General features: G+C 52.4%; 1 protein-coding gene across 1 annotated transcript; it reads right to left on the reverse strand.

Annotated features, from left to right (window-relative positions):
• Nucleotides 1–1,095: 1,095 nt before the first annotated feature.
• PLVAP (plasmalemma vesicle associated protein) lies at nucleotides 1,096–22,062 on the reverse strand. The gene is made up of 6 exons (XM_002761883.6): nucleotides 21,642–22,062; nucleotides 13,696–13,792; nucleotides 12,895–13,607; nucleotides 9,496–9,556; nucleotides 9,252–9,333; nucleotides 1,096–1,972 (listed from the first exon to the last, which is right to left on the reverse strand). Exons 1-6 carry the CDS (start codon nucleotides 22,008–22,010, stop codon nucleotides 1,966–1,968), a joined length of 1,329 nt encoding a protein of 442 aa, XP_002761929.2. The 5' UTR covers nucleotides 22,011–22,062; the 3' UTR covers nucleotides 1,096–1,965.

Raw genomic sequence — 22,062 nt, forward strand, 5'->3', positions numbered from 1 at the left:
GGCCTCAAGTGATCCGCCCACCTCAGCCTCCCAAAGTGCTGGGATTATAGGGACTACAGGTGCATGCCACCATGCCTAGTTAATTTTTAAAATCTTTTGTAAAGGCAAAGTCTCGCTATGTTGCCCAAACTGGTCTTGAACTTCTGGGCTCAAGCGATCCTCCAGCCTTAGCCTCCCAAAGTGCTGGGATTACAGACGCGAGCCACCTTTCCTGCCCTGCTATTTAAAGGAAACACTAAGTATAACAGCATTGCTGTCGAAGTGTGGTGCCTTGGAGCAACTGCATCCAATCCTCCTTGGCTATAACTCTGCCACTCCCCTTTGTGTATAGAGATGCTTGTGTCTTGGGGGGCTGCTGGTGTCCCCCAAGTTTGTTCCAGGTTGAAGCATCTTCCAGCCTGGAGAAGTTGGGCAGGGGGTTCCCTGGCTGTCATCTTCTGTCCAGTCTTTTCTCTTTCACAGCCCTGTGCTTCTTTTTCTTGTTTTATTGTTTTGTTTTTTTGCTTTGTTGCCCAGGCTGGGGTGCAGTGGCTCAATCTCAGGTCACTGCAGGCTCCACCTCCCAGGTTCAAGAAATTCTCCTCCTTCAGCCTCCTGAGTAGCTGGGATTACAGGTGCGGGCCACCATGCACAGCTAATTTTTGTATTTTAAGTAGAGATGTGGTTTCACCATGTTGGCCAGGCTGGTCTCAAACTCCTGACTCAAGTGATCCTCCCGCCTTGGCCTCCTAAAGTGCTGGGATTACAGGCATGAGCCACCGCACCTGGCAACCATGTGGTACTTTTTAAAGCAGAAATCATGGCCCAGTGTGGGAGACTGAGGCAGGCGGATCACGGCGTCAGGAGTTCAAGACCAGCCTGACCAACATGATTAAACCCTGTTTCTACTAAAAATACAAAAAATTAGCCAGGCATGGTGGCATGCGCCTGTAATCCCAGCTACTCAGGAGGCTGAGGCAGGAGAATCGCTAGAACCCGTGAAGCGGAGGTTGCAGTGAGCCAAAATCATGCTATTGCACTCCAGCCTGGGCAACAACAGAGCGAGACTCCATCTCAAAAAAAAAAAAAAAAAGCAGAAATCATCTCTCTGGAGTCTTTGAAGGATTTACTAACATTTATTAAGTGCCACCAATATTTCAAAGGGGCCACAAGGCAGGGCTAGGAGTTGGGGGGAGAAAGGGTGCACCTCCCGACAGCAGGTGTCCCTCACCCTGGGATCAGGGCCCCAAGAGAGGTCTGGAAACGCTCACGCTCAGGGTGCAGAGGTGAACAGCTCCCTGTTCTCACCTCCGGGGCCAGACACTGCAGGCGAGGAAGTCCTGGGAGTTAAGGAAGCTGGAGGAGGGGAGGTGCTGGGGCCCAGGGATGCCAAGGGTACCTTGGCCTGGGTGCCAGGGTGGGGGGGATGTGACACTAGGTGAGGATTAGGCAGAAAGTGTGTGTGAAAGGACGTGTGTGCATGTGATGTTGGTGCCATATCTATATGTGACGTTGTCATGGTGTGTGCAAAGTTGTCACTGCGTCTGTGTGTGTGACATCACCTTCTGTATGATGTCATCGCTGCGTCTGTGTGACGTTGTCATGACACATGACGTCAACACGGCCAGTGACGTCATCACTGCATTTCCAAGTTCCCCATGTCTGTGCGCCACGCAGTACATACATGTGGTGCCACCGCTAGATCTGTGCGTGACGTCCACATGGCTGCGTGAAGCCATCACCCTGGGACGTGTGACGTCATCGCCACATCATCACCGCGGCCGTGTGTTCTGGGCGAGGGACCATGAGGCGCAGGTGCGGGCGTGAGAGAGTATAAGGGGTTTGCATGCAGGAAGTTGTCTGATGGTGGCCATGGGTGGCGGGCGGCGGCGGGAGGGGGTTGTGGCGGGCGCCACGAGCATCTCACTGCATCCTCCGCAGACCGCCGAGTCGCGCCACCCCTCGGTCCTCAGGCCTGGAGCATCCTCAGCCACTAGGGCAGGAAGGGGATGGTGACACAATAGTGGGTCAGACAGAGGGAAGGGCAGACCTCGGCCCGGCCCTGGAGGCTCGTCCTCAGCGGGGGCACAACATCCTGGGGACCCCGGCCCTGCCTCCTCCTACCCTGGGCCCCTACTTGTCCCTCAGGACACCAGAGCTCCTTCGAGTTCAGCCTCCCCATGAGACTCTCACGTGTTGAACCTCCCCAGGATGGTGAGACTGAGGTGTGTTCCTCCCCATTATACAGATGAAGAGACTGAGGTTCCCAGCGGCCACTTCACTCCAAGCCTCTGCTGCAGATTGACTCCAACGTTCTGGGGATATTGAGAATTTACCCCAAAGCTTCTGCTCCTCCAGACCCCTACGCTGGTCCTCAAGGTAAGGCTTCAGTCTCCCTCTTTTGTCTACACAGAATTAACCCTGCTCCTGCTCACACGTCCTCTATGGCTCCCCAGTGCCCTCAGAATAAAGCCCAAGCCTTACACATGGCATTCAGGGCTCCACCCCTCTGCCCCTGCCAGGCCTCCCCATTGGGGACTCCTGCATTGCTAAAGTCCCAACAATTCCAAGAGCCATCACACGGCTTCTGCACCCCTCCCAGGTCGTGCTGTCTGGAATGCCCTCCCCCTCCTGGGCCTGGCAGAGGTTCCTGCAAGGGGTCAGGGGTCGGCACAGAGGCTGTTTCCTGCTGGGGGAGGAGGGGGTTGTGGCCAAGTCCTGCTTCCGCTAGTCCTCTCCCTTCCTTCCCCGGCTCTTCCCTGGGGCCCGAGCGGCCTCACGTTCCTTGGTTGGCTCAGGTCCCTGGCCCTGGCCCCTGGCCCCTGGCCCTGGCCCCAGACTCCATCCTCAACCATGATTCACCCAGCTCTGGTCCCTGCTGCCAGCCTGCAAGCCTCCAATTTTTCAGAGACGGAGGCACCGAAGCCCCCCTGATTGCTTGGACTAGTGCAGTCCCCTCGGCCCTTGTCCCCCAGTCTGTTCCCCAGCAGTGACCAGAGGAACCTGTGGATGCTTGATCTGGGTCACGCGCGTCCCCTGTCTGCTCAGGTCCTCACAGCAGCGACAGGCAGGGCTCGATCAGCCCGATCACTTCCTGCCCTCACCTTCTCCTCCCCTCAGTTACTCTGCTCCAGCCACACTGGCCTCCTCCCTCAACCATGCAAGGCATGGTCCCATCTTGGGGCCTTTGTCCCTGGCCGTGCCCTCTGTCTGGAGAACCCTTCCTGGGAACCCCCCATGGCTCTTCCCTCCTTCTTTGGCTCTCTGCTTCAATATCACCTCACTAGCCTGCCCTGTCTCTGATGGAAAATCCCAAGCTTCTTACACGTCCTGCCCCTTTATTTTGTCTTGCCCATCACCAAAGGGCCCTCAGGTAACCCATTCATCTGATTTACCATCCATCTTTCCCACTAGACTGTGAGCCCCGTGAGGGCAGTGGCTTCGGTGCCTTGTTCCGGCACCCAGCCCCATGCCTGGTTCCCAGCAGCTGCTCAGTAAATATGGCTTGAATGGACAAATGAATCTGAGAGTGGTAACGGTGAACTTGAACATTCCCCACAGCTCAGAGCCAGGTCTGGACGCTCACTGCACTCCAGCCTGGGGGACAAGAGCGAGACTTTGTCTCAAAGAAAAAAATTAACCAGGTATGATGGCTTGTACCTGTAGCCCCAGCTACTCAGGAGGCTGAGGCAGGAGGACTGCTTGGGAACAAGAGGTCAAGGCTGCAGTGAGCTATGATCATGCCACTGCACTTCAACCTAGGTGACAGAGGAAGCCTCTGCCTCTAAAACACTTTTTAAAGGGCAAATATTACGTACATCTTGGTCCAGAAGCTATGTGGCTGAATATGGTGAAATTGCAATGGGAAGGGCTTTTTAAAAAAAGATTTTATTCTTTCTTTTATTATTATTTTTTGAGATGGAGTCTTGCTCTGCCACCTAGGCTGGAATGCACAGTGGCATGATCTCGGCTCACTGCAACCTCCACATCCCAGGTTCAAGCAATTCTCCTGCCTCAGCCTCCCAAGTAGCTGGGACTACAGGCATGCACCACTACGCCCGACTAATTTTTGTATCTTTAGTAGAGACGGGGTTTAGCTATGATGGTCTTGATCTCTTGACCTCATGATCCACCTGTCTCGGCCTCCTAAAGTGCTGGGATTACAGGCATGAGCCACCGCGCCCAGCCAATTTTTTATATTTTTAGTAGAGTTGGGGTTTTACCATGTTGACTAAGCTGGTCTCAAACTCCTGACCTCAGGTGATCTGCCCACCTCAGCCTCCCAAAGTGCTGGGATTACAGGCATGAGCCACCACACCAGGCCAAGATATTATTTTGAATTTATTTTATTTTTTGAGACAGATTCTTGGTCTGTTTTCCAGGCTGGAGAGCAGTGGTATGATCTCAGCTCACTGCAACCTCTGCCTCCCGGGTTCAAACAATTCTCCTACTTCAGCATCGGAGTAGCTGGGATTAGAGGTGCCTGCCACCACACCTGGCTAATTTTTGTATTTTTAGTAGAGACGGGGTTTAGCCATGTTAGCCAGGCTGGTTTCGAACTCCTGAACTCAAGGGTAATCCGCCCTCCTCAGGCTCCCAAAGTGCTGGGATTACAGGTGTGAGCCACCGCACCCGGCCACCTGGTTAATTTTTTAATTTTTTTTTTTTTTTTGGTAGAGACTGGGTTTGGCTCTGTTGTCCAGGCTGATCTCAAGCAATCCTCTCACCTCTGCCTCCCAAAGTGCTGGGATTACAGGTGTGAGCCAACATGCCCAGCCATTGTTTGTCTTTCTATCTTTTTGTTTTGTTTTGTTTTTTTGAGATGGAGTCTCACTCTGTCACCCAGGCTGGAGTGAAATGGCACAATCTCGGCTCCCTGCAACCTCCCACTCCCTGATTCAAGCGATTCTCCCGCCTGAGTCTCCTGAGTAGCCGGGATTATAGGCACGGGCCACCATGCCCAGCTGATTTTTGTATTTTTAGTGCAGATGGGGTTTCACCACTTTGGCCAGGATAGTGTCGATCTCCTGACCTCGTGATCCGCTCGCCTCGGCCTCCCGAAGTGCTGGGATTACAGGCGTGAGCCACCGCGCCCGGCCCTTTATATCATTTTTAAAGAATCTTACATTGATTTCCGAAGGACACTCAGTGTCTACTTCTCTTCGTTTGTTTGTTTTTGGTTTTGCTCTGCCGCATGTGATCTGCAGGAAGGGACACTCAGTGTCACCAAGTAAAGGGAAGCTGGCCCCCGTGCTACCAAGAGAAAATGACTTTAAAATTTTCCATAAACCGGGCACCGTGGCTCCTGCCTGTCATCCCAGCACTTCGGGACGCTGAGGCGGGTGGATCACCTGAGGTCAGGAGTTGAAGACCAGACTGGCCAACATGGTGAAATCCCGTCTCTACTAAAAGTCCAAAAGTTAGGCTGAGCAAGGTGGCTCATGCCTGTAATCCCAGCACTTTGGGAGGCCGAGGTGGGCCAATCACCTGAGTTTGGGAGTTCGAGACCAGCCTGACCAACATGGTGAAACTCCATCTCTACTAAAAACACAAAATTAGCCGGGTGTGGTGGTGGGTGCCTGTAATCCCAGCTACTTGGGAGGCTGAGGCAGGAGAATCACTTGAACCCGGGAGGTGGAGGTTGTGGTGAGCTGAGATTGCGCCATTGCACTCCAGCCTGGGCAACAGGAGCAAAACTGTCTCAGAAAAAAAAAAAAAAAGATCCGGGTGCAGTGGCTCACGCCTGTAATCCCAGCACTTTGGGAGGCCAAGGTGGCCTCCTGATCCCATGAGATCAGGAGATCAAGACCATCCTGGGTAACACGATGAAACCCCATCTCTACTAGAAATACAAAAACAAAAACAAAAAAATTAGCCAGGCATGGTGGCACGCACCTGTGGTCCCAGCGACTCAGAAGGCTGAGGCAGGAGAATCCCTTGAACCTGGGAATAGGAGGTTGCAGTGAGCTGGGATCGCACCGCTGCACTCCAGCCTGGGTGACAGAGTGAGACTCCATCTCAAAAAAAAGAAGACATTGCAGTGACTGGCCGAAAATTGGCCAGTGAGCCTGCAGCAAACAGGCCCAGCCCGCTTGCTCCAATCCCGTCTCAGGGGAAGGCCAGTCAAGGCCAGAGCCCAGCAGTGCCAGAGGCCCTTGCTGCGACCCCAAGGCGAGGAGCCGGCAAGGCCCAGGCCTAAGTACACATTGTTTTCTCGCCAGGTGGACGTCATTTTGGGGTAAACAATGTCAAGAGCTTCCCCAGTTCTCAGCCGAGGCCCTGACAGTCCTGGGCTGGGAGCCCGGCCCTGTCCCTGATTCTCTGCTCTGTGACCTCAGGCTGCTCACTTCCCTGGGGCCTCAGTTTCCTCCTCTGAGAAGTGGGGATAATAATAGAACCTCCTTCCTTGCCATGAGGGCTTTGGGCCAAGATGGAGAGAGGAAAATTGTGTTTGCTTGGAGCAAGGAGTCCCCCGCTCACCTTTTTATTTCCCTCCCTGTGGGCTGCTTGGGGCTGAGAACTTTCTCCCAGGCAGAGCCGTCTAGAGCAAAGGGGTTGGGAGACAGCTTGGCAAGACGTGAGCTCCCCGTCCGAGGGGGTATGCAAGAAGAAAAAATAAAAAAGGAGAGGTGGAGATGGAGGTGGGCGTGATGCATCCTGGGGACTTGGTGGCAAAGCTTTCGGAAATCTGCTTGGCCAGAAATCCCGTTAGTCCTCTGAGGCTGGAGGAGACCCAGATTGACAATAGCCCAGTGGCAAAGTGGTCACAGGGGCAGCCTTTGGGATCAAAGTGATCTGACTTCAAGTCCTGGTGCCTTCCTGAGTCTCGGTCCTAAACTGCAAATGGCAATGCCAGGCCCTGGCTCCTCCGTCACTGGCGTAAGGGACCCCAGAGACAGAACAGCCCGTTCTTGGGGCGGTGGCCTGAGTCACCATCCCTGTGACGCACAGGCCGCCCTCTGAAAAGTGACTGGCCCTGGGAGGAGGCGAGGGGGCACCGAGCCATGGCTGAGCGTGTGCCAGGAACTCTTGCTGCTTCCTACAAGCCCCAAGCCCCTTGTCTGGCCATTTTTGGATGGGACCTTGCAATTAACAAAGCATTTCTAGGCCCTTTACTTCAGAGACTGTCTTTTTTTTCCAAGACAGAGTCTCTGTCTCCTAGGCTGGAGTGCAGCGGGGCAATCTTGGCTCTCCGCGGCCTTGACTCAGGTGATCCTCCCACCTCAGCCTCCCCAGTCACTGGAACTACAGGTGCGTGACACCACACCTGGCTAATTTTTTGTTGTTGAAATAGGGTCTTGCTATGTTGTCTAGGCTGGTCTTGACCTCGTGGGCTCAAGTGATTCACCCACCTCACCCTCCTGAGTAGCTAGGACCACAGGGCATGCCACCACACCCAGCTAAATTTTAATATATATATACTATATATTTGAGATCCTCTCACCATGCCCTCCCAAAGTGCTGGGATTACAGGTGTGAGCCACTGTGCCTAGCCTGGCCAAAACTCCTTTTTTAGGGGCAGGGAACGGAGTCTTACTTTGTCACCCAGGCTGCAGTGCAGTGGTGCTATCCGGTTCACGGCAACTTCCGCCTCCCGAGTTCAAGCGATTCTCCTGCCTCAGCCTCCCGAGTAGCTGAGACTACAGGCACGTGCCACCATGCCCAGGTAATTTTTGTATTGTTAGTAGAGACAGGGTTTTGCCATGTTGGCCAGGCTGGTCTCGAACTCTTGACCTCAGATGATCCACCTGCCTCTGCCTCCCAAAGTGCTGGGATTATAAGTGTGAGCCACTGTGCCCAGCAGGGTCCCCGCTTTTTTTTAGAGACAAGTTTTGCTCTTTTGCCCAGATTGGAGTGCAGTGCTGTGGTCATAGTTCACTGCAGCCTCCGCCTCCTGGGTTCAAGTGAGCCTCCTGCCTCAGCCTCCTGAGTAGCTTGGACTACAGGTGCGCACCACCACACCTGGCTAATTTTTGTGTTTTTTGTACAAATGGGGTTTGCTATGTTGCCCAGACTGGTCTTGAATGCCTGGGCTCAAGCAATCCTCTTACCTCAGCCTCCCAAAGTGCATGGTGCCTAGCTGAGACTCTCTTTTTTTTTTTTTTGAGACAGATTGTTACTGTGTCACTCAGGCTGGAGTGCAATGGCACAATCTCGGCTCACTGCAACCTCTACCTCCTGGGTTCAAGCGATTCTCCTGCCTCAGCCTCCTGAGTAGCTGGAATGACAGGTGCCTGCCACTATGCCCAGCTAATTTTTGTATTTTTTAAACTAGAGACAGAGTATCACCCTCTTGGCCAAACAGGTTTTGAACTCTGGACCTCAGGTGATTTACCTGCCTTGGCCTCCCAAAGTACTGGTATCACAGGCATGAGCCACCATGTCTGGCCTCCTCTCTCTCTCTCTCTCTCTCTCTCTCTCTCTCTCTCTCTCTCTCTCTCTCTCTCTCTTTTTCTTTGAGACAGTCTCACTCTGTCACCCAGGCTGGAGTGCAGTGGGTGCGATCTTGGCTTACTGCAACCTCTGCCTTCTGGGTTCAAGTGATTCTCCTGCCTCAGCCTCCTGAGTAGCTGGGATTCCAGGCATGAGCCACCGTGCCCAGCTGAGACTCATTTTCTAGAAAGTAAAGGTGAGGAGTCACTCCTGGATGCCACTCCCCCTCTCTCTCCCTCTGCTCATGACCTTCCCTTACCCCAGTCCAGCTTCCAGGTCTTCTGCCAGGGTATTCCCGCTGCCTGGACCACTGTTCCCTTGCATTCCCAGAGACCAGCTCCTCATGCTCCAGCTTCTCCTCAGCAAGGCTCTCTCTTGCCTGCTTGGGACCTGATGGCCTGGGTTTGTGTCCCAGCTCTGCTGTGCTCCCTGGGGTACAATGCATGCCCTCTCTGTGCCTCACTCTCCTCATCTAGAAATTGGGCAGAATAGTGGTTTGCCCTACTAGTATTGTTAGGTTGTGAAGATTACGTGAACTAATCGTGCAACGTACTTAGAACTGCATAGGGCTCACAGTAGGTGCCTAATAATTGTAGGCTCTTTGGTAGTCCCGTCTGACATTGTCTCCCCCACTACTCCTCAGGGAGTCTCATGAGGACAGAACTGGATGTGTCCTGGTCACTGCGGCGTCCTTCACACCCAATCATACATGACCTAGTATACAGCAGGTGCTCAGTTAAGAAGCAAGTGTGAGATCAGCCTCCCTCCACCCCGAGTCCTGGTTCTAGCTTTGCCCACAGCCCTAAGACTGAACCATTGTAGCCTGCCCAGTGCCTTACCTGGATGGGGCTGCAGAGATGACTGCAGGGGGCCTCTGGGACTCCAGAACCTTCCTCTTAAACTCCTCCAGGGCGGCAGGCTCTGTGGAGGGAGGGAGAGGCGAGGCTTGACCTACAGCTTCAGCAGCCCCTGTCCCTGGGCTAGGGATGGGCTGGCAGCCCAGGGGAATGGGAGAGCAGCGCCGGGGCGGGGTGCGAGGTGGAGAGGGTCCCCTCCCCCACTTGCCTGTCTTTTGTCACTCACCGATAATCCGGGGGTTGGGGACAGAACCCATGGGCCTTAACCCTGGCGTCATTGGCTGCGACTGTGAAAGAAAGGTGGGGGGAGGTTGGTAGGAGCCAGGCCTCCCAGAGAGCCTTCTGCCTGCTCTTTCTTTCTTCCTTTTTTTTTGAGACAGAGTCTCGCTCTGTTGCCCAGGCTGGAGTGCAGTGGCACGATCTCAGCTCACTGCAACCTCCACCACCAGGTTCAAGCGGTGCTCCTGCCTCAGCCTCCCGAGTAGCTGGGACTACAGGTGCGCGCCACCACGCCCAACTAATCTTTTGTATTTTTAGTAGAGACGGGGTTTCACCATGTTGGCTAGGCTGATCTCGAACTCCTGACCTGGATTGATCCACATGGCTCAGCCTCCCAAAGTGCTTGGACTATAGGCGTGAGCCACCGCACCCGGCTGGCTTCTGCCCTTTCATGCCCTTCAAGACCAGTCTCTAAGGTCCTTCCGGGGCAGGGTAAAAGACCCCATGTAGAAAGACACACATGATCATGAACAGACAATCACTTGCACCCACCATAAGCCTTCAGATGGCTTGGGGACTCCTGGGACTGATCACCTCAGCAGTCCTGAGGTTGTGTGCGGCAGAGCTGGCCTACCCCTGTCTCCATCAGAGACTCAAGGTAAATCCAGTTTCAACCTGTGACCCCATCGGAGTCTACTCACCAGAGTAAAGTACTCATCGGAGCTCCCTTCAGACTGAAGCCAACCTGCCCTGTAGACCACCTGGACCCCAATCCTAAATGCTACTCTGGAATATCCGTGAGCCAGTCCCCCAAAACCTGAAATCCAAAGCCAATTCTGAACTCAGTCACCTAAAATCTGATCCCAACATGAAAAGTCAATCTCCCAGCTGGGTGTGGTGGCTCATGCCTGTAATCCCAGCACTTTGGGAGGCCTAAGTGGGCGGGTCACGAGGTCAAGACCAGCCTGGACAACATGGTGAAACCCGTCTCTACCAAAAATACAAAAATTAGTTGGGCATGGTGGCGGTCAACTGTAGTCCCAGCTACTCAGGAGGCTGAGGCAGGAGAATAGCTTGAACCTGGAGGCAGAGGTTGCAGTGTGCTGAGATCGTGCCATTGTACTCCAGCCTGGGAAACCGTGTGAGACTCCATCTCAAAAAGAAAGAGAAAAGTCAATCTCCCTTAGACTCAAACCCGAACCTAAACCCAATCCTAGTTATAAATGGGGTCTGACCGTATCTTCAGCTCACTCTGACTCCAGCCAACCTCTTGACCCAACTGCTATGAAGAAATCTGTTTCCCCAGCCTCCGCCCTGGGCTCCACCATGCCCTCCTACAAACACTTGCCCAGTGCCATGCTCAACCCCACTCAACCCCAGACCCCAGAGCTCCCACCCTAAACCCGTCCTCAGTTCCCATCCCAACCCAAACTTCACTCCAATCCTAAGGCCCTATGGAGCCCTGATATTAACCTGAAACAGTACTGAGCTGGTCATTACCCCAAATCCGCCTGAACCCAGTTCCACCCTGAGATTGGCATCTACTCCAGATTTACTCTCAATCCAGCCCTGCTCCTCACTCAACCCCAGTGTCTCCCCAGCCATAACCGGGGTCACCCAACCCTTCAGCTCAACTCCGAGCCCACTCAAGCTTCCACCAGTCACCCTAAACTGACTCAGCCTCAGCTCCTCCTAGTCCACTGTGAATACCAAGCCCTATGTCAGTGTCAGTGAAATCCGAAATTCACCCTTGGCCACAGCCTCTAAGCATCTCTAGACCCCCCAGCTACCTCCGACTACCGGAGCCTCAAATCCTGCTTCAGTGCTTCAACTCAGTCCCAAAGCAGCTGAGATTCTAGATCATTCTTCGCCCAACCCCGCACCCCACAAGCATCCCTGACTCAATTTGCAAGCTCTTCTCGTCATCCAAATTCCAAATTCAACCCCAATTCTAAAATCAATGAAATCCCAAGTGAAATCCTAACCTTAACTCAAATCAACTCTAGACAGAGCAGTGACCAAAAACTCATCTCAGCCCAACTTAAACATGAGTTCAAAGTTCACATCCACGCTTCCCCTAGATATCCTCACCCCAGTATCACTCCTAACGCGAAACCAACGCCCCTGGTTTCTCAACTCAACTCAAATACAGGATTTTTTATTTATTTTTTACTTTATTATTATGATGTTTAGAGATGAGGTTTCTCCGTGGTGGTCAGGTTGGTCTCGAACTCCCAACCTCAGGTGATCCACCAGCCTTGGCCTCCCAAAGTGCTGGGATTATAGGCGTGAGTCACCGTGCCCAGCTTCTGGCTACTTTCTATATTATTAGTAGAGATGAGGGTTTCACCCTGTTGGTCAGGCTGGTCTCAAACTCCTGAACTCAGGTGATCCACTCCCCTTAGGCTCCCAAAGTGCTGGGATTACAGGCATGAGCCACGGTGCCTGGCCATACAGGTCTGGCTTTCTAATGGTCCCATTGCCCAAGCAGTGAACATAGTACCCAAAATGCAGTTTTTCAGCCCTTTCCCCCCTCCCTCCCTTTTCCCTTTTGGAACCCCAGTGTCTGTTGCCTTTATCCTTGTGTGTACCCAATATGGGGCTCCTACTTATAAGAGACAGCATGCAGTGTTTGATTTTCTGTTTCTGCATTAATCCTCTTAGGATAATGTCTCCAGCTTCGTCCATGTTGCTGAAAAGGTCATAATTTCATTTTTTAAATGCCAGACTCAATTCTTTTCTTTTTTTTTTTTTTTTTTGAGATAAGGTCTCGGTCTTTCACTCAAGCTGGAGTGCGGTGACGCGATCCTGACTCACTGCAGCCTCAACCTCCTGGGCTCAGGCAATCCTCTCACCTCTCAGCCTCCCAAGTAGCTGGGAATATAGGCACTTGCAACCACACCTGGCTAATTTTTATGTTTTTAGTAGAGATGGGGTTTTGCCATGTTGGCCAGGCTGGTTTTGAACTTCTCACCTCACATGATCTGCCCGCCTTGGCTTCCCAAAGTGTTGGGATTACGGACGTGAGTCACCGTGCCCGGCACTCTAATTCCAATCTTTTTTTTTTTTTTAAAGAGAGGGTTTCACCATGATGGCCAGGCTGGTCTTGAACTCCTGACCTCATGTGATCCACCCACCTTGGCCTCCCAAAGTGCTAGGATTACAGGCATGAGCCACCACGCCCGGCCTAATTCCAGTCTTAACCCTACACTCCTCTCAATGCCCATCCTCATCCCCAGCTCTATCCTGACCTGAATGCCTGATCCTAGAGAGTCGTAACTCAGCTAACCTAGACCAGGAAGCCATCCTCAAAGCCAGCTCCAACTTCAAGTTCAACATCACCACTGCCCCCTTGGCATCTGGACCCAACTCCATTGCAACCTCCCTCTGGAGCCCACAAGCCCACCTTGGCCCTGATGCAGGTGTCCAGGGCCGAGTTTCTGACGGCCAGCTCCAGCCTGAGCTGCTCCGCCTCCCTCTTCTTCTCTTCCAGCTCTTTAGCGAGGCTGTCTCGTTCCTTCCGCAGCGCCGCCTTCTCCTCCAGCGCCAGCTGGGTCTGCCGGGAGCATTCGGCTTGGAGCTTGGCCTCCCGGGTCTGAGCCTCCTTCTCCACTTTCTGTTTGGCCTCCTGACTGGCCTGCAGGCCCCGCTCGGCATCCAGCTTCTGGCGTTGGAGGTCCGAGTTCTCGCGGGCCACGCGGTCAATGCCGGTCCGGAGGCTGCGGGCCAGCTCCTCCACCTTGGAGGTCATGAGGCTGGGCATGTGGTCACAGGCTCTGCGGATGGAGGCCACTTCCGAACTCAGAGGATGGTAGATGTTGTAACCCATGCTGTCCAGGTTGCGTGGGATAATGGAGTCCCTCCACAGGTTACGAAGATCCGTCTCGAACTTGTCCTTGTCCAGGGGCAGGCAGAGGGACTGCACCTTTTGCAGCTGCTCCTGGGCCAGCTGGCGCTCTTGGCGCTGCAGCTCCTGCGATTTCACGCACTCGGCCAGCTGTTCCTCCGCCATGCGTTTGCTCAGCAGCATGCCTTCCTTATCCTTCGTGCAAACGGCCTTCTCCTTTTCTATCTCCACCTCCAGTGTCTTCGCCTTCTGACCCAGCATGAGGAGCAAGGCTAAGGAAACAGGATCAGGAGACTCAGGAAGATCGGGGGCTGTCGAGAGCACTGGGCGGGGAGTCACCACCCCAGCCTTAGCACTCACCATCGCAGCTCTTGTTCATTTCCTTGAACTGATCTCTGCACTGCTTCTCACTAAGGATGATGGCAGCCACATACACCTGATCGTTTACGTAGATTACCTGCCCGGGAGGAAGGGGAAGGACGCAGGACAGAGCTTAGTGTCTTGCCCCTGGGGGCGGGACCGAGATCAGACACCCAGGTGGCCAGAGTGAGCTGAGTTCACAAGGGCATGGTTCCTTTTTTATTTTTAAGACAGACTCGCTCTGTTGCCAGGCTGGAGTGCAGTGGTGCAATCTTGGCTCACTGCAACCTCTGCCTCCTGGGTTCAAACAATTCTCCTGCCTCAGCCTCCTGAGCAGCTGGGACTACAGGTGCCCGCCAACAGGCCTGGCTAATTTTTGTATTTTTTGTAGAGACAGGGTTTCACCATGTTGGTCTCAATCTACTGACCTCGTAATCCACCCGCCTCGGCATCCCAGAGTGCTGGGATTACAGGCACCTGGCCAAGGCCATGGTCCCTTTATGAGGGGATGTTGGAAGCCAGGTGTGATGGCTCACCCCTGTAGTCCCAATTACTTGGGAAGCTGAGATGGGAGGATCAGTGAAGCCCAGGAGTCTGAGAACAGCCTGGGCAATGTAACAAGTCCGCATATCAATGAAACAAACACAAAAATATAAATAAATAAAAATATACCGGATGCTTGTCTGATCTTCAAAAGTTTTTACAGTTGCTACTATCTAGAAATAAAAAGGCACAAAGTATAAATATATGCTACAACATAGATTAACTTTTAAAATGTTACATCTACATTTATGGTCAACTGAATTTTTTTTTGAGACAGAGTTTTGCTCTTGTTGCTCTCACCCACTGCAACCTCTGCCTCCTGGTTCCAGTGATTCTCCTGTCTCAGCCTATCGAGTAGCTGGATTACAGGTGCTCGCTACCACAACTGCTTAAATTTTTTTGTAATTTTGGTAGATGGGATTTTACCATGTTGGCCAGGCTGGTCTTGAACTCCCGACCTCAGGTGATCTGCTCACCTTGGCCTCCCCAAAGTGCTGGGATTACAGGCTTGAGCCACTGAGCTCAGCCAAAAAAAATTTTTTTTTTTTTTTTGAGATGGAGTTTCACTCTTGTTACCCAGGCTGGAGTGCAATGGCGTGATCTCGGCTCACCGCAACGTCCGCCTTCTGGGTTCAGGCAATTCTCCCGCCTCAGCCTCCTGAGCCAAAAATTTTTTAAGAATTGAGATGGGTCTGCCAGTCATGGTGGCTCAGGCATATACCACCATTCCTAGCTGGAGAACTGTTTTTACAAAACAACAACAACAACAAAAAATAATAAAGGGCAAAGGGTCTGAATACACATTTCTCAAAAGAAGATATGCAAATGACCAGGGGTGGTGGCTCACGCCTGTAATCCCAGCAGTTTGTTAGTCCAAGGCAGGTGGATCTCCTGAGGTCGAAAGTTCGAGAACAGCCTGGCTAATGTGGCGAACCCTTGTCTCTACTAAAAATACAAAAATTAGCCAGGTGTGGTGGTGTGCACCTGTAGTCCCAGCTGCTCCGGAAGCTGAGGCAGGAGAATCGCTTGAACCCAGAAGGCAGAGGTTTCGGTGAGCTGAGATCTTGCCATTGTACTCCAGCCTGGGCAACAAGAGTGAAACTCCCATCTCAAAAAATAAAAAATAAAAAAAAAGATATGCAAATGGCCAACAAGCATATCAAAATATCAAAAGTTATTCAAAATCATTAGCCATTACGGAAATGCGAATCAAAACCGCAGTGAGATACCACTTCACACCCACTAGGGTGGCTATTTTAAGCACCCATAAAACCCCAAAATGAACAGTAGCAGGCGTTGATGAGGATGTGGGGAAATCAGAATTCTCAGACAGGACTAGTGAGCACAGACAATGTGGCCACTGCTTTGGGAAACAGTCTGGCAGTTCCTCAAACTGTTAAACATAGTTACCACATGCCCCAGCAATTCCACTTCTCAGCATACATCCAGAGCAATAACACATATCCTCATAGCAACTTGCCAGGGACGTGCCCAGCAGCTCAATTCACAGTAGCCAAAGGTGGTAACAGCCCGAATGCCTGTCAGTAGATGAGTGGACGCACAAAATGTGTTCCTTCCACACATGGGATATGATTCAGCCATAAAAAGGAAGGAAGCACTGATCCGTGCTGCCGTGTGGGTGAACCCCAAAAACACGATGCCCAAGTGAGGGAAGCCAGACACAAAAGGCCACATCGTGTGAGATTCCCTTGACATGAAACACAGAACAGGCAAATCCACAGAGGCAGGAAGCAGATTAGGGACTGCCAGGGGTTGAGGGAGGGGAATGGGGAGTGACTGCAGATGGGAACGGGGTTTTCTCTTTCTTTCGTTCTCTCTCTCGTTTTCTTTTTGAGATGGAGTCTCACTCTGTTGCCCGGGCTGAAATGTAGTGGTGAGATCTCGGCTCAGGTTCAAGTGATTCTCCTGTCTCAGCCTCTCGAGTACCTGGGATTATAGGCGCGCGCCACCACGCCTGGCTAATTTTTGTATATTTAGTAGTGATGGGGTTTCACCATGTGGGCCAGGCCAGTCTCAATCACCTGACCTCGTGATCTACCCACCTCGGCCTCCCAAAATGCTGGGGTTACAGGCACGAGCCGCCCAGCCCAGCCTGAGGGGGTGGGGTTTTCCTTTGGGAAGGCAAAAATGTTTTAAAATGGACTGTGGTGATGAACATACAATTCTGTGAATGTAGGAAAAAAACATCAAGTTTTACACTTTAAACAGGTGGATTTATACTATGTAAATTATATCCCAATAAAGCTGTTTTTAAAAATTGTTTATTATTTTTATAACTGAGATGGAGTCTCGCTCTGTTGCCCAGGCTGGAGTGCAGTGGCGCGGTCTGGACTCACTGCAACCTCCGCCTCCCGGATTCAAGTGATTCTCCTGCCTCAGCCTCCCAAGTAGCTGGGATTACAAGTGCCCACCACCATGCCCAGCTAATTTTGTATTTTAGTACAGATGGGGTTTCACCATGTTGGCCACACTGGTTTCAAACTCCTGACCTCAAGTGATCCAACTGCCTCAGCCTCCCAAAGTGCTGGGATTATAGGTGTGAGCCACCATGTCTGGCCAGCTGTTTTTCTTTTCTTTTCTTTTTCTGAGACAGGGTCTCACTCTGTCACCCAGGCTGGAGTGCAGTGGTACATTCATGGCTCACTGCAGCCTCAGTCACCCCAGGCTCGGGTAATCTTCCCACCTCAGCTCTCGAGCTGGGATTACAGCTGCCTGCCATGACATTTGCATCATTTTTGTATTTTTTTGTAGAGATGGGGTCTCACTATGTTGCCCAGACTGGTCTCAAAGTCCTGAGCTCAAGCAATCCTCCCACCTTGGCCTCCCAAAGTCTTGGGATTACAGGTGTGAACTACCACGCCCTGCCAGCAAAGCTGTTTTTAAAGAAAGTGTTCACAATTGAACAAACGACGGCCATACTTGCAAACTTTGGGAGAGAACCCCCTGCAGAAATACAGGAAGTAGGAAGGATGAGGAGAGGCTGTGTTCCTGAAACTCTCTATCCTTTCTCCTTTTGGAGGTTGCCCTGGGTGAATGCCCTAAGACTGGGGAGTGCCTTCTGTTCTCAAAAGCCTTAGTCATTGGGAGGCTGAGGTGGGAAGACTGCTTGAGGTCGGGAGTTTGAGACCAGCCTGGGCAACATAGTGAGACCATGTCCTTTAAAAGAAAAAGTTAGCTGATGAAGGTGACATGTGCCTGTGGTCCCAGCTACTTGGGAGGCTGAGATGGGAGGATCACTTGAGCCCAGGAGTTCGAGGCTGCGGTGAGCTATGATCACACCACCACACTCCGGCCTGCGTGATAGACTGAGACATTGCCTCTTTAAAATAAATAAATAAATACTATAATTTTAAAAGTTTTTTCTTTAATCTTTATTTTTTATTCTATTTTTTTTTTTTTTTTTTTTTTTTTTTTGAGGTAGAGTCTCACTCTGTCGCCCAGGCTGGAGTGCAGTGGTGCGGTCTCAGCTCACTGCAGCCTCTGCCTCCCAGGTTCAGGTGATTCTCTTGTCTCAGCCTCCCAAGTAGCTGGAATTACAGGCACGCACCACCACGGCCAGCTGATTTTTGTATTTTTTTGTAGAGATGGGGTTTCACCATGTTGGCCAGGCTGGTCTCGATCTCTTGACCTCGTGATCCGTACGCCAGGGCCTCTCAAAGTGCTGGGATTATAGGAATGAGCCACCATGCCCAGCCAATAAATAATTTGTTTTAAAAAGACACCAGTTAGCCAGGTTCAGGTCTGAGAGGGGAGGCAGGGCCCTATCCTGAGGATCTGTGTTTCACCCCATCTTGGGGGGCTGAGGTGAGATCCATCGTACCCTGGGCATCTGTGGGGACAGTGCTTTGCCCTGGGGTTTTAGGGGATGGAAACAGGGCCCTGTGGTGAGGGGTCTGAGGTGAGGAGACAGAGTTCTGCCTTGGGCTGATCTGAGGGGGCTGAGCTCAGCTTCCTGCCCATTGGGGAGGGCTGGGTGGTCTGAGGTCCAGTGCAAGGCCTGTCTTTGCCACTGCCTTGGCCATGGCCCTGGCCAGCCAGGTCACCTCATTGGAAGACCCTGAAGCTGCTCCTTTAGCTTCCCTCATGCCAACCTCCCACCTCTCACCCACCTCACCCTTAAGGAGAGACCCACACACCCACTCCCCTTAATGCCTCAGTCTGGCAGGACTTCCCCCGCCCTAGGGAGAAGTTGTGTCTAAGAACATGGGGACAGTTGTCTACTGTGTTTGTCACAAGCTGGGGTGCGACGGTGGGCGCTGGTCTCCAGGAGACCCCATATCTGCAGCTGTGGCTCTGCCCAGAGAGCCTGCCTGTTTCTGCCGCCTCCGGAAATCCCCCTCCCCTCTCACGCCTCCACTTTCCTGCCTGCAAAGGGTTTAATTTATTTTTTTGAGATGGGGTATCACTCTGTCGCCAGGCTGGAGTGCAATGGTGTGATCTCAGCTCACTGCAACCTCCGCTTCCCGGGTTCAAGCTATTCTGCTGCCTCAGCCTCCCAAATAGCTGAGAATACAGGTGCCCACCACAATGTCCAGCTGATTTTTTTTGGAGTTTTAGTAGAGATGGGGTTTCATCATGTTGACCAGGATGGTCTCAATCTCCTGACCTTGTGATCCACCTGCCTCGGCCTCCCGAAGTGCTGGAATTACAGGCGTGAGCCAACATGCCTGGTCTCTGGAAAAGGTTTAAAACTTCTCCCGGCCAGGCGCAGTGGCTCATTTCTATAATCCCAGCACTTTGGGAAGCCGAGGCAGGCAGATCACTTGAGGTCAGGAGTTCGAAACCAGCCTGGCCAACATGGTGAAACCCCGTCTCTACTAAAAATACAAAAGTTAGCCAGGCATGGTGGTGTGTGCCTATAGTCCCAGCTACTCAGGAGGCTGAGGCAGAAGACTCACTTGAGCCTGGGAGGCAGCGGTTGCAGTGAGCCAAGATCGTACTGCTGCACTCCAGCCTGGGCGACAGAGGGAGATCCTGTCTTAAACACAACAAAACATAACAAAATAAACTTCTCCCTGCTTCCTGGGATTTGACAATGAGTTGATATTTCTAAATTCAACACCCAGCATACAGCAAATATGAGCTGTTTATACACGCTGGAACTGAATAGCTGAATAGCAACAAAACATTCTGAGCTTCTATTCAGTCCGTCATGTTTTCCAGACAGGGTCTCGCTCAGTTGCCCAGGCTGGGGTGCAGTGGCACCATCTTGGTTCACTGCAGCCTTGACCTCCCGGGCTCAAGTGATCTTCCCTCTTCAGCCTCCGAGTAGCTGGGACTACTGGCACATGCCATCATGCCTGGCTAATTTTTGTGTTGACTTTATTTTATTTATTTATTAATTTTAGATGGAGTCTCGTTTTGTCACTCAGGCTGGAGTGCAGTGGCAGGATCTTGGCTCACTGCAACCTCTGCCTTCTGGGTTCAAGTGGTTCTCCTGCCTCAGCCTCCCGAGTGGCACACACCACCATGCCCAGCTAATCTTTGTATTTTTAGTAGAGACAGGCTTTCACCTTGTTGGCCAGGATGATCTCCATCTCCTGACCTTGTGATCCGTCCGCCTCGGCCTCCCAAACTGCTAGGATTACAGGCATGAGCCACCATGCCCAGCATCTGCAAAGGGTTTTAAATTTCCCCTGGCTAGGGGGGTGGCTCACTCCTGTAATCCCAGCACTTTGGGAGGCCAAGGCAGGCAAATAACTTGAGGTCAGGAGTTCAAGACCAACCTGGTCAACATGATGAAACCCCATCTCTACTAAAAATACAAAAACTAGCTGGGCGTGGTGGCATGCACCTGTAGTCCCAGCTACTCAGGAGGCTGAGGCAGAAGAATTGCTTGGAGCTGGGAAGCAGAGGTTGCGGTGAGCTGAGATTGCGCCACTGCACTCCAGCCTGGGCAAAAGAGCAAGACTCTGTCTCAAAAAAAATAAATAAATAAAAATGGGAATGGTGGCTCATGCTTTTAATCTCAGCATAGGAGGGTGAGGCTAAGAGCTCAAGACCAGCCTGGGCAGCATAGTGAGATTCTGTCTTTAAAAAAAAAAAAAATTAGCCAGGGCTCAGGGTAGGATACGGTGGCTCATGCTGTAATCCCAGCACTTTGGGAGACCGAGGCAGGTGGATCACCCGAGGTCAGGAGTTTGAGACCAGCCTGGCCAAGATGGTGAAACCCCGTCTCTACCAAAAATACAAAAATTAGCTGTTGTGATGGCACACATCTGTAATCCCAGCTACTTGGGAGGCTGAGGCAGGAGAATCACTTGAACCTGGGAGTTGGAGGTTGCAATGAGCCGAGATCGCACCACTGCACTCCAGCCTGGGCGACAGAGTGAGACTCCATCTCAAAGAAAAAAAAAAATTCACCAGGTGTGGTGATGCCCACCCTGTAATCTCAGCACTTTGAGAGGTCCAGGAGGGAGGATTGCTTGAGCCCAGGATTTCAAGACCAGCCTGGTCAACATAGCGAGACCCCATGTCTACTAAAAATAAAAAAATGAGCTGGGCATACTAACACATGTCCATAGTGCCAGCAGCTCGAGAGGCCGAGGCAGGAGGATGCTGGAGCCCAGGAGGTCAAGGCTGCAGTGAGCTCTGCTCACATCACTGTGCTGCAGCCTAGGTAACAGAGTGAGACTCTGTCTCCAAAAAAAAGGAAGAAAACAAAAATTAGCTGAACACAACTCCCCACACCCATAATCCCAGCACTCTGGGAGGCCGAGGAGAGAGGACTGCTTGGGCCCAGGAGTTTGAGACCAGCCTGGGCAACATAGTGAGACCCCGTCTCTGCAAAATATAAAAATATTAGCTGGGCATGGTGGCGCATGCCTGTATACAGTCCCAGCTACTCAGGAGTCTGAGGCAGGAGGATCGCTTGAGCCCAGGAGATTGAGGCTGCAGTGAGAGCTGTGATCGCAATTGCACTCCATCCAGCCCAGGAGACAGACAGAGACGCTGTCTCTTAAAAAAAAAAAAAATCTGTTGGCTGGGCACAGGCTGGTGTCTGTAATCCCAACACTTTGGGAGGCTGAGGCAGGCGGATCACTTCAGGTCAGGAGTTTGAGACCAGCTTGGCCAACATGGTAAAACCCTATCTCTACTAAAAATACATAAATTGGCTGGTCATGGTGGCACGTGCCTATAATCCCAGCTACTTGGGAGGCTGAGGCAGCAGAATCACTCGAACTTGAGAGGCGGAGGCTGCAGTGAGCCGAGATTACACCACTGCACTCCAGCCTGAGCGACGGAAGGAGACCATGTCTCAAAAGAAAAGAGAGTATTGGTCCTGTGATGGTCCCCGTCTCCTGGATGAGCAAACTCAGGCTCAGCGAGGTGAGGTGGCTTGCCCCGTGTCCCCAGGGCGAGTGTCCTGCCCGTAGCCTTACCCGGTCAGCCTGGCACTGGCGGAAGCTGGCGTTGATGCGGTCCAGGTCTCGGCGGGCGCTCAGCAACATCTGCATGATGGCGTCCTTGGCGCGGGTGGTGAGGTTGAGTTCCTTGGTCAGGTTGGTCTGGGAGGCCGAGAGACCCACGACCTGGCTGTACAGGCCTTCAGCTCGGCGCTCGGTGGCTTGCAGGTTGGACTCTGTGCCCACATGCACATTACCGTAGACCATGAAGAGCACGAGCCCCAGGATGATGAGGAATTGGATGAGGGACACGAAGAGGAAGAAGTAGCGCAGGTAGTACCAGCAGCCGTGAGAGCTGCCGCCCGACCGAGCGTAGGATGCTCCGTGCTCCATCGCCAGACCCATTTGCTCCCGTTGCCAGCGGTGCACCGTCCCCGCTCGCCACCCGGCCTGCTCT

Source organism: Callithrix jacchus, chromosome 22 (genome assembly GCF_049354715.1).
Source record: "Callithrix jacchus isolate 240 chromosome 22, calJac240_pri, whole genome shotgun sequence".
NCBI classification, from domain to species: Eukaryota; Metazoa; Chordata; class Mammalia; order Primates; family Cebidae; genus Callithrix; species Callithrix jacchus.